Here is a 12212-nt window from a genome sequence, read left to right as displayed (position 1 = left end):
ACGCAACTTGAAGTATTTTCAAAATCGTCATTCCCCTGCTCACTGGCATCTTCTCTCCCACCTACCTGCTACGGCCCTCCAGTTAGCCCCGCACCCCCTCACTGGTTCCCACCTTCACGTCTAACCCCGGATCTCCTTTTGCACTTTGCTGGCCTCCTCCTTCCCACCCCACACGCGGAACCCTTGTTATGTCCAGACCTTCCCCAACTTTGGCCGCTGATTGCGCTCAGTCCCGGGGGCCCCGAGATCTAGGATGAGGAGCCCGGCTGCTGCCCTGGACCTGGTCTGGATCCTCACTCCTCTCCTCCTCTTCTTGGTCCAGCCAACCTGGGCAGTGGGTGGCACTGACCCCGGTCAGGGGTCTGACCCCTGCGCCACTCTAGTCCTTGGCAAATTCTTTGGCTATTTCTCATCAGCCTCCGTCTTCCCAGCCAACGCTTCCCGCTGCTCCTGGACCCTCCGGAATCCTGACCCACGACGTTATACCCTCTACATGAAGGTGTCCAAGCCTGCTGGGCCTTGTGGGCCCTGGCCTGTTCGTACCTACCAGTTTGACTCTTTCCTGGAATCCACACGCACCTACTTGGGAGTGGAGAGCTTTGATGAGGTCTTGCGTCTCTGTGACCCCTCGGCCCGTTATGCTTTTCTCCAGTCCAACAAGCAGTTTCTACAGATGAGACGACAGCAGCAGCTGGCGTCTGATGATCAGGCCCTGGTCTCTCCATACCCAGGCCCTGATGCAGAATTCTCTGTGGAGTACTTGGTGGTGGGCAATCGCAGCCCGAGCCGGGCTGCCTGTCAGATGCTTTGCCGCTGGCTGGAGGCCTGTCTGGCTGGCAGCCGGAGCTCTCATCCCTGTGGCATCATGCAGACCCCTTGTGCCTGTTCTGGTGGGGATGCCCCTGACCTAGCAGCTGGTGAGAACCCTCCCCGGGGGGATGACTGCCTGAGGGATGGCACTGAGAGCCCAGAAAACTGCCTCACCAGCTTGACCAAGGACCGAGGAGGGGACGGCAGGACTGGTGAGTGAACAAGGTTTCAGTGACGGCTGACTTCCATCCATCCTCACAAAAATTCAAGGGTGCCTTGGAGAAGGAGCACTGAATCTGAGCCTGAATCAAGCTGGTGGCAGGGATGTGTCAGAGAATGTGGCCAGAGGTGCTAGAGGGGAGATCCTTTTTCCCCAGGGCTAGGGAACCTAGAATTATTTTTTTTGAGGGGGTCCTCCATCTGTTCTTGAAAATGATTCATCAACCAATCAATGAAAAATAATGGGATTCTATGAAATCCTTCAGTGAAGGGAGAATTCCAAATTTTATTAAGTCACGGGAATTCTCAGGATTATACCATCAGATCAATGGCATATTTCAGGGAGCTTCTAAATTCTAAGAAGATAGCGGTATTCTGAGGGTTCTAAATTCTACGAGGCCAACAAGACTCTCAATTCCAGTGGGCCCATGTAGTTCTAAATTTTAAGAAGATAGTGAGATTCTAAATTTTACTGGGCTAATGAGGTTCTAAATTCAAAGCAATCTGCAGAGTTCTAAATTCTAATAGGTCAAAGAGATTCTAAACTCTAATAATCCAATGGGGTTCTAAATTCTGATGACTCTGAGGTTCTAAATTCAAAGAGATTCATGGGGTTCTAAATTTTAATTGAACTATGAGGTTCTAAATTCCAGAGGACAGGGGGATTTTAAATTCTATTAGATATGGAGAATTATGACTTCTAAAGAACAAAGGGATTTTATATTTGAAATCCCCACCCAGGAGAATTTCAAATTCTGTGGAAACAGAACATTTGAAGTTCTAAAAGGATGGGGGAATACCTCTAGAGAATGTAAGAGAATGTAATCTTCTGGATTCTAATAGACCACAGTAATTCTAAAGATGGGGGTTATCAACCACCCCCATTCAGGCAGTGGTCTTCGGAATTACTGGTTTAGGACTAGGGTGTGAATTCTCACTCTATTGGGCACTCCCTTCCTAAGCATGATGGCCTACCAGGGGTAGAACTTTGTTCTGTGAAGTTTGGATTCAGTCAAAGGGCCATACTTGAGGACCTAGAGGGCCACATGTGGCCTTGAGGCCGCACGTACCCCATCCCTGGATACCTAACAACTCAATACAATGCCAAACCTCCCTTACTCAGGCTTTTAGGTCCTCTTCTCTTCTCTCCACCTTGCCCTGCCCCCATGATGTCTCATGACATCAGAACTCTACCAGTCACTTACTCTTACTAAACTGGATCCCTTGTTCCATCCTTTCTCCGTACAATCATTTCTCACATAAGTCTGTTGATTGGAGTCTTCTTCTGTCTTGTCCTTTACCAAGAATAAAACTTTTCTAAACATCCACCATGATCCATGGAGCAGGGAAGGAGGTGGGGTGGAGAGGAGGTGAACAGAAATCAAGGTCAGCATAGAGACCCAGGATTGAGTCTGATAACCTTGGATCCCTAATCAGTTTCAGTATGATGTGTTTTGTTTTCAAAGAGGACCATGACATCAGGGAGGTGATGCCATGATGTCCAAGTGAATTGGATTTAAGTGAGGGAGGGCTGTGCAAAGTTGCCAGCCTCACTTTCTCCTCCAGAGTCATCAGAGTCCAGTGCCAAGATATAGATAAGGACCACTGGAGATGGCCCTCAGTAGGATGTGTATTCTGAGCTGGTTCTCCAAAAATGGGGATGGAGTTGAATCCCCCCTACTCATACTAGGCTTCCTTGTGGCCAATAATACCCTACTGCAAGCTGTGTGGCTCTCAGGGTCAGGGGTTCAGTTTGTGACCAGGGTTAGGACTTAGCTATTGACCAGAGTGGGAGCTCTGTCTGTTCTTGGGATTAGAATTAATTTTGTGTGTCAAAGCCAAGTGCTCTCCTAGCATTGAACCATATGTCTTTGGTCCTATAATCCCTGAGCTCTAGTCCCTGCTCATCCTGGTTCACTGTGAATATTGAAATAAATAGGAAAAGAGGTTGTGGTAGGGGGTCCTAAGGAAGCAATGGCCAACAGTTAGGGAGTAGATCTGGATGGGAGACAACATGGTATGATAGAAAGAACTCTGAACTGGGACTCCAGAGATCCAACTTGTAGTTGCAGCTCAGCCACTAGGCAGCTGTATGACCTTGGGCAAGTCATTTCCTCTGAAGATGTGACCTTTCCTCCATTGGGTTTACCTCCCCAGGTGTCTTGTGTCTGCTTAGTGGAGAAGAGGAAAGTGGTTTTCATAATTCCTCAAGAACTATAGAGACCTGACGTTCCTCTTGCCCAGAAGACAATGTGAGGTTATTGAATTTGGGAGTCAGGAAAACCTGGTTTCAAATTCTGCCTCAAAAATTTTTAAACTATGTGACCCTGGACAAGTCACTTTATCTTACTCTGCCTCTGTTTCCTCATGTATAGATGAGAGGATTAGACTCTAAAAGGCCCCTTTTGGCTTTTCATTTATATTCCAGACTGGGTTCTGAGGGGCAAGAGAGGCAAGAGAAATTGTAGGGAAGGAAGTTGGTATACTCCCAGGGCAGGATGAGACAGGCTTAAAGGTCAAGCTTTAGAGGTCATCCGGTTCATCTTTCTACCCCATGTATTCCTGACAGTTCATCCAGTCTTTTTCTTGAATACTTCCAGTGAAGGGAAGCTCACTACCTTCACAAGCAACCCATTGTGTTGTGAGATAGCTCTGATTATTAGAAAGCTGTTTTTTTTTTTTCCTTTGATAGAGCTGAAATTTTCCACTCTGTAATTTTACCCTCCAGTGATTTTATTTCTGTCCCTTATGGTCAAACGGAATAAGTCTATTAAGCCTTCAATCAAAAACCATTCGCCTCCTTTGTACAAGGTGCTGCGTTAGACATTGGAGATAGGAAGACGGAAATGAAACAGTTCCCACCCCAAGAAGGTTACATTTTGTCTTGTGGATTCAATGTGTACACATAGAAGACGCAAAATAAATATAAGGAGCAGTAAACTAATGGGCAGCTAGATGGCACAGCAGATAGAATTCCAGGCCTGAAGTCAGGAAGACTTCTTGGTACTCAGCTGGAGAAGAGAAGAGAAGAGAAGAGAATGACAGCTTTCTTCAAATTTCTGAAGTGCAACCTGGAGAAGAATGAGGTCACTTCTTTTGTCCCCTGCTGCACTTCCTCTTGGGGCTACTAGGTGGTGCCATAGTGTGTAGCATGCTGGGCCTGGAGTCAGAGTTTAAATCTGGCCCCATATACTAACTAACTGTGTGACCCTGTGCAAGTCACTTAACCCTGCTTGCCTCAGTTTCTTCATCTGTAAAATGAGCTGGAGAAGAAAATTACAAGTGACTTGCCCAGGTTCACACCAGCTAGTAAGTGTCTGAGGCCAAATTTGAATTAAGGAAGATGAGTGTTCCTGACTCCAGGCCCTGCACTCTATCCTATCTACTATGCCACCTAGCTGGTCTTTAAATGAAGCTAGGTGTAAACGAATGCCTTGCTAGGGGAAACAGCATTCCTTCCAGTCTAATTCCTGTGCCAAAGGACAGCCTTCAGATATTTGAAGAATTCCTCTCTCCTCTCCTCTCCTCTCCTCTCCTCTCCTCTCCTCTCCTCTCCTCTCCTCTCCTCTCCTCTCCTCTTCCCCTCTCTTCTCTTCTCCTGCTGAAGACTGAGAACCTTCTTGCTCTAGTCCTGATTCATTGTCAGAATAAAATTCCTTTAGAAAGCAGGGGTTTTGAATTCAAAGAATTCGTTGTCTTTGTATCTCCACTGTGCAGCACAGGTATACAGTAGGCATTTAATAAATGCTTGTTGATTCATTGTTTGATTTGTTCATTCATTCAAACATTACTTAAGCTGTGTGGAGGTTTCAGTCAAATGAAGCGATATGAAACATACATAGCTCTAATATAAAGAATCTCATGATAAAGGCATGAGAGAAATGCAAACAAAATGCGATCTGAGGCCTGAGAGAACATTTTTAACTGATGGGAGGAAGAACTAGGAAAGGAATTTTGGAGGAGATGACATTTAAGTTAGGCTTTGAAGGATCTGTGGCAATTCAATGGATAAAGAAAATGAGGGAGGGTATTCCAGGCATAGGCAATGGCTTGAGTAAAGGCGTGGAGGCTGGATAATTAAGGGCATGTTTAGGAGATGGAGAATGGCTCAGTTAGCTGGAGTGTAGGTAATAAGGAGCTGAAGCCAAAAATCAAAGGTGGAGGGTCAGGTTTTGGAGGACCTCGACGGACAAGATAAGAACGTTGAACTTGAGACTCTAAAGATTTGCAGAGTGTACAAAATGGTTTAGATGGGGAGAGGTCAGAGGTGAGAACAGAAGAATTCCAGGATCTGAGTGTTTAAAAGGACCACATAGGGCATCTAGTCCAACATATATCTAAACAGCAATTTCCTTTACAAACAGCTCTCCGGAGTGATCATCCATCCAGCAATGTCCCCCGTTCCACTATGGGATATTTCTTACTGTTAGGTGGTTTTTCCTGACATCATCTTACATCAATCTACCTCTCTGCAACTTCAACCCTTTCTTAGCTCATAGCTCTGCCCTCTTGGGCCAAACAGAAAAAGCCTAATTCCTCTTTCATGTGACAGTCTTTCTAATGACAGTTATCATGTCCTCCACTGTCTTCCTTTTTCTAGGCTAAACATCCCCATTACAGTTCTTCTACTGATCCTTGTATACTATGAACTCAAAACCATCCACCATCTTGGTCACCCTCCTCTGAATCTTCTCTAGCCTCTCAATATCCTTCCTCAGAAGTGGTACCCAGAAGTGAAAACATTATTCCATATATGATCTGACCATGTTGAAGTATTACCAGGCCATCACCAACCTAGGCCTAAACATGAGGCTTCTCTTAATGCCATCTAAAATCTCATTAGCCCTCATGGTTAATGTGCCACACATCAAACTTGAAGCTGAACAAAACCCCCAGAGCCTTTTAACTGGAATGTTGCTTATATACTTGTATGGCAAGGTTTTCTTTAGGAAATGTATTTTATACTTAGCCATTCACATAAAGAAGGGAGCATGGAAAATAAGCACAAAATCTTTTACTTTTAAACAGGTAGAAACAAGAATTAAAACTCAACAACAACAACAACAGCAACAACAACAAACCACTTTTGTTTATCCACATTATGTCATTGATTTCTTGAACCCATCTAGGACTTTACTTTTGTCACTATTAAATCTAATTTTATTACATTCATCACATTATTCACTCATTCCAAGATCTTTGCCAGTGTTGATCTTGTCATTAAGTATGTAACCTAGCTTGTCTCATTACCACTCTGATAAAGTGTGCCATCCATTTATATCTTCATTCAAGTCACTGATAAAAATGTTGATTAGCACTTGAGTGTCCCTCCTCAAACTCAACTCATGTCCCAAACTGTACTTATTATTGATCCCCTGTAAAGGTATTCCCTTGTCTGAATAGTTTTAGAACCGGGATCCTATGATCCCCCTTCCAAAGCACTGCTTCCCAATCCACTCATTTTCCAGATTCCTCCACTATAATTTCCATCTCCATGACTCTGCTCAAACTACTTTCCCTAAGGTCACCAATGACCGCTTCATTACCAAATCCAAAAGCCTTTTCCCAAGTTGAGATGTGCAGAGGGCATTTAGAGATACAGGAAGGATCAGAACTGAAGATTTGGAAGTCATCTACGTAGAATTCAGAAGTGAAACAGTAGGATTGGAAGAGGACCAAGGACAGTTCTCTGAGGAATTCAGCCGTGAAGCATTTAGTAGGGGCTGAGTACACTGAAGAAGAGATAGGAAGAATGATTCAACAGGGAGGAGAAAATCAAAGACTGTCTTTAGGTGTTTCTGAAGACAAGGAAGAGGAAACACCTGGTAGGAGAGGGTGGTCAACAGGGTAAAAAGCAACAGGACAGTGGAGGATAAGAGCTGAGAAGAAGCCACGGCATTATGCAACAAGGAGGATCTTGACCTATGAGAGATCAATTTCATGGGAATGGAAGACACAAGGCAATATGAGGGAATGGGAAATGAGAAAGTGAAGGCATTTTAACAGTAAAAGAGAAAAACTTTTGTTCAGATTGGGGAGACTTCAATATGGGGTTTTTTGGGGGAGGCAATTGGGGTTAAGTGGCTTGCCCAGGTTCACACACCTAGTGTCAAGTGTCTGAGGCCAGATTTGAACTCAGGTCTTCCTGACTCCAGGGCCAGTGCTCTATCCACTGCACCACTATGTAGCTGCTCCTTCAGTATGTTTTTTTATTCATTCATTCATTCATTTATTCATAGTTTTCAACATCAACATGTTTTTAAGCAGGTGGGAAGGAAGGAATAAAAAAGAAGAGATTGAAGATGCGTGTGTATGAGAAGGGTTGAAAACTGTTGAAGAAAGGTGTTGGAGGAGACATGAACACACTGTGGGGTGGATTTAAAGGACAAGACATTGGAATTAGACCTAGTGAGGACTCAGATGTCTTTTTTTTTCCTTGGCCAGAGGAAACAAGGAAGGAAAGAGGGAAGGGGATTATGCTGAGGTAGGAAAGATGAATAACAATCCCAGAATTTGAAAGTTGGAAGGGACCTCAGCAGTCAACTAATCTAACCCACTCATGGAAGGAACTCCCATTGTAACTTGCCTTACAAGTGATTTTCTGCTTGAAGACCTCCAAGTTCATAGAACCCATTTTTTGAGGAGGCAATCCATTCTAGTAGCGGACAGCTGTAATTGTCAGGAAATTTTTCCTGAGTCTAAATTAGCCTCTGTAACCCTCCCTGCCCCCCCCCCCAATACTTCTGGTTCTTCCCTAAAAAGAAAGAAAGAGAACAAGTTTAATATCTTCTCTATTTAACAGACCTTCAAATATTTGAATACAGATATTATTCCTCCCCCTTGCCCTCTGCCTAATCTCTTCTCCAGGATAAACATACAAAGTTCCTTCAATATATATTAATGTTTTGTGGATTCGAAGCCCTTTACCATCTTGATTTTCTCATCTTCACAGTCTCTAACTAATCAGTGACCTTCTGATTAAACCGTGGTTCCTAGAACTGAACCCAGTACTTTTCCAGATGAAAGCGGAGCAGGGCAGAGTACAGTGGGACCATTGCCTCGCTATTCCTAGAAATGATGCCCCTCTTAATGCAACCCGAGTTCGAATTAGCATTTGTTGGCTGCTGCATCACTGTTGACTTGTATTGAGCTTGCCGTCCACTAAAACTCCCAGATCATTTTCAGAACAACTGCTATATTACCATCTGCCTTCCCATCTTGTACTTGTGGAGTTAACTTGTTGTACCCATTGGCAAGCCTTTCCATTGATCTCTTGTGAATTTCATCTTATTAGAGTCATCCCAATAGTCTTGCTTGTTAAGATTCTTTTGGATCCTGGCTTTGTAATTTAATGTGTTAGTTATCGCTCCCAACTTTTTGTCATCTGTAAATTTGATGAAAATACTACCTAAGCTTTTATGCATATCATTGGTAAAAATGTTAAACAGCACAGGGCCAAGCACAGACCCCTGGAATACTCTACCGAAGGCACTCCTGCCATAGTGAAATTGAGCCATTAGCAAACTCCCTTTGAGCTTGGCCATCCAGCCAATTCTGAATCTATTTGTACTATAGCCTAGTCCATAGATCTCCGTCTTAATGAAGATAGAAAGCTGAGGGAGTTCAAGATGAATGGCCTCAGTATTCTCAGTGAAGCATGAATCTGGGTCATGTGTAAGGGTGGGATTTGGAAATGAGTTTGGTGGTGGGAAGAGAAAAAAAAATGTTTCAAACAGTGGGTGTGAGGGATAAGATTAAGGATAGAACAGAAGGATTGCCGAGTAGCAGTAAGACCTCAGCTAAAGCTGACCATTGTCAGTTTTTACTAGATGCGATTAATTCTGTTTCATGACTTTCTCCAGTAACCCTGGAGATTGGAGAATGTTGGGACTTCTCACCCAGGGATGGGAACTCAAGGGTGAGGAAGGACAGGCATTCAAGAACATGAAGGACTCAAGAATAATGTTGTAGCTAGTAAATAATATACTATGGAGGCAAGCCTGAGTATAAATGAAGTCATAGTAAGGAAGATGGACTGGGTGGATGGGAATGGTCATGGGAGGGTAAAGGGTAAGGTTAAGGTAGATGAAAGACCAGCAGCATAGAATAAAGGGGAGAAGGAAGGAAGAATAGGGAATGTTAGAGCTGGAAGGGACCTTGGAGATCGTGTGGTGGCCAGCCATATGGTAAAGTGAACACTAGTTCCTGAGTCAAAGGACCTGTGTTCAAATTTTGGTTCATCTGCTTACTATCTGTGTGACCTTGAGCATATTACTTAACTTTACCTGTAAAGGACTTCAGAGGTCTCGTAGTCTGACACCCTTATTTTACAGATGAGGAAACTGAGGCCCAGGGAAGTAAAGTGATTTTTTGAGGTCTTTGGTTTCCTCACCTATGAAATGAGATTGGACCAGATGGCCTACAAGGTCACTTCCTTCTTAAAGACTATAAGACTACGAGCTTATGAAATTCCCCATTTTACAGACGAAGTCTCTAGGTTTATGTCGAGAGAAAAAAGTGACATCCTCTAGGTCACATGAGATATCAGTGACAGAGTCCATATTAAAGTCACTCGATTTCTAGTTTAGGGTTCTTTCCACTTCATCATGTTTCTTTAGATAGTTTCACAAAGATGTCCAGGGCTGGAGAAGGCCTCCCAAGGTGGGAGAGGCTCAAACCATCATGGATGTTTAATTTGGCTTCCAGTAGACTCAGGAATTAGCAAAAACCTCCAGAACTGTTTCTGATTTAGGGTTTGACGTTCAGATCATGACCAAGTTGTTGAACTTGAGTCATGAGTGATCAGATTAGTATGGGACCATGTTTATTATAAGTTCTACAGTTGGGACCCTTCCGTGAAGTGTAGGTTCCTTTTTGTAAAGATGATGACTTGTCCTGTCACCTAGGTTCTCCAAGGGTCCAGGGGAATGGAGCTAAATGACCCCTTGTGGAAGATGTTGGAGAAATGATTTGGGGTCAGGTGTGGGTTGAACTAAGTGGTCTCTGAGGTTCCTTCCAACTCTGAGGTTCTATGATCCTGGAATGTTGTGAGAGTGCAGGAGAATGAACAATATGTCAGCAAGTGAGAAGACTCCAGGAAATGTAGAGAGTTGGGGGGTGGAGAGAATAGGGGCATCAGAGAGTAGAGACAGGATGGATGATGGTGGTGTGGGAGAGAGAGGAGTATGATAAGGAAGGAGGAAAGTGTAGGGGAATGAGGAGTGAAGAGGAGAGGTCGTGAGAAGTGTGGGTGTGCAGAGAGTGAGGATTAGAGATGACAGAGTGGTGGACTTAAGACTTGGGCTAGAATAAGCAGAGTTTGAGGGTGGTTAGAGAGTTTGCTGCTATTAAGGTGAGTGTAGGGGAATGGGAAAAAAGCATTTAAGGAATGAGGAGATTGTGGGGGCAGTGATGAGAGTATAGAAGGAATAAGGAGATTGGGATAGGGAAGTAAGGATATTGTAGGGGAGTAAGGATGGTGCAAAGTGCTTGGGGAAAGAGTGGAAAATGTGGAGAGAGTACAGAGAGTACCAGGAAGTAAGGATAGGAGCAACCAGAGACCCTGGGAATAAGCTAAGGTCCCAGAGTCTGGGGTATAGAATCAGTGATATGAGTATCCACAGGACCAAATGTGAAGAAACCCTGCCAAGAACCAACAGAAGAGTTGACAAATTGCTTCTTAGTGGTCTGAATAGAGTCCAGAGGCGGGTGATGAGATACAGAGGAAGAGACATGTCCGCTTTGCTCAAAGAGCCCCTGTTCTGATATGCAGGCCCCTGCCCTCGGGAACTCACCCCATCCCTACTCCTGGGCTGAGGGGAGACACAGACCCTGCCTTCAGAGAACCCCAGAAACAACCTTTTACCTCTGGGAACCCCGGTTGTAAGTGAGAGATACAGCCCTTGGTCTGAAAGGGCAGAATTTGGGGGATCTCTAATCTGGAGGGGGAAGGGTTGAGACCTAAGCTTTGCCTTCTGGGGACCCCAGGAATGAGAGAATACACAGATAAATTGGCATGACTGTCTGACTTGGACAGTGGGACAGTGTAAAGCAGTTCTGTTCTGAAGGGAAGTGATGAGTGCCTAGTCAGGGAAGCCTTCTCCTGAAACAGGAGCATGGAAAGTTAAAAACAGGACAATTGAGCCCCAGGGGTTATTATTCTACTGAATATTCCTCTGAGGAATGTCTGAGTCAAAAGGGATCTGAGATACCATGTAAGCCCATGCCTTTTTTTTGAGAGGGGAACAAAATGAGATGCAGGCAAAGGGAGAGATTTGCCTGCAGTCACACAGCGAGTTAGTAACGGAGCTCTGTTGGTAGCCAGGTCTCCTGGCTTTTAGTTCAGGTCATTTTCATACATGTACATTGGAAGCCACCACATATTGACTTCCAAATTTATTCTCTCTCATCTGTCTCTGTCCTCCTCCAGGCTGTCAAACCATGCCAATGTCCACAAATTTTGGGGGGGCTGAGAGTGGGGATGGGATGGGACCTGGGTACTCAACAGGTTCCAGATATGCCACAATCAAGTCTAAGGCCAAAGGTCATGAAAATAGTGTTAGCCAAATCAGGTCAATCTCTGCTAATGTTCACCTCTGAGCTGCCCTGCCATGGTGTGCAGGGCACCCTGGGCTTTGAAGGTCATGCCAGCAAAACCTGATCTCTGCCACATCCAACCAGCTTTGAAATTCAAGTACAGGGTCAGTGATGTATTGTGTGTGTGTGTGTGTGTGTGTGTGTTCTCCAAGGTCTAATCCAGTTGAGATCAGAAAAGTTTATCAACAGAGGATTGGCATTGGGAATTGACTTTTTTGGCTGTGAAACCATCAGAGACATGGAAAGGTTAAATTCCCATTTCTGTGATGCTCTGGGGTTTTTGTTTCACCCAAGTCTTCCAGTACTTATTGTGGGTGATCCTGGGATCTTAAAGACTATGCCAATGGAACCCAAGCTTGGGCAGCTCCTACTTCCTAAGCTAGAAGAGTTTCAAATATTCCTGGTGATGAATGTCCATCATATGTCTATTCTCCAAGGACCAGTCTAGCTAAATGCAGAGAAACTTATCACCAGTCTGGTTACAGGGTAATGCACTTTTGAAAAATGTTGAATAAGCCATAAAGGGGTTGAGATGTGTATCAATGGAGTGACTACCCACTGGAGTCAGTCCCACGTTTAACCTTCAA

The 12212-nt window shown here is 44.4% G+C and overlaps 1 protein-coding gene across 1 annotated transcript in view; it reads left to right on the top strand.

Moving 5' to 3' along the window:
• The first annotated feature begins 253 nt into the window (after positions 1-253).
• ADGRB1 (adhesion G protein-coupled receptor B1) overlaps positions 254-12212 on the top strand; it is a 204560-nt gene continuing 192601 nt past the window's right edge. The window contains exon 1 of the mRNA XM_027845202.1: positions 254-1022. Within this exon, the coding sequence (XP_027701003.1) occupies positions 254-1022 (769 nt within the window). The remainder of the gene's footprint in view (positions 1023-12212) is intronic.

The sequence above is a fragment of the Vombatus ursinus genome, unplaced genomic scaffold (assembly GCF_900497805.2).
Source record: "Vombatus ursinus unplaced genomic scaffold, bare-nosed wombat genome assembly UNPS02005236.1, whole genome shotgun sequence".
NCBI lineage: Eukaryota > Metazoa > Chordata > Mammalia > Diprotodontia > Vombatidae > Vombatus > Vombatus ursinus.
Note: the sequence above shows the minus strand (reverse complement) of the source record. Positions and strands in the feature narration are given on the sequence as shown.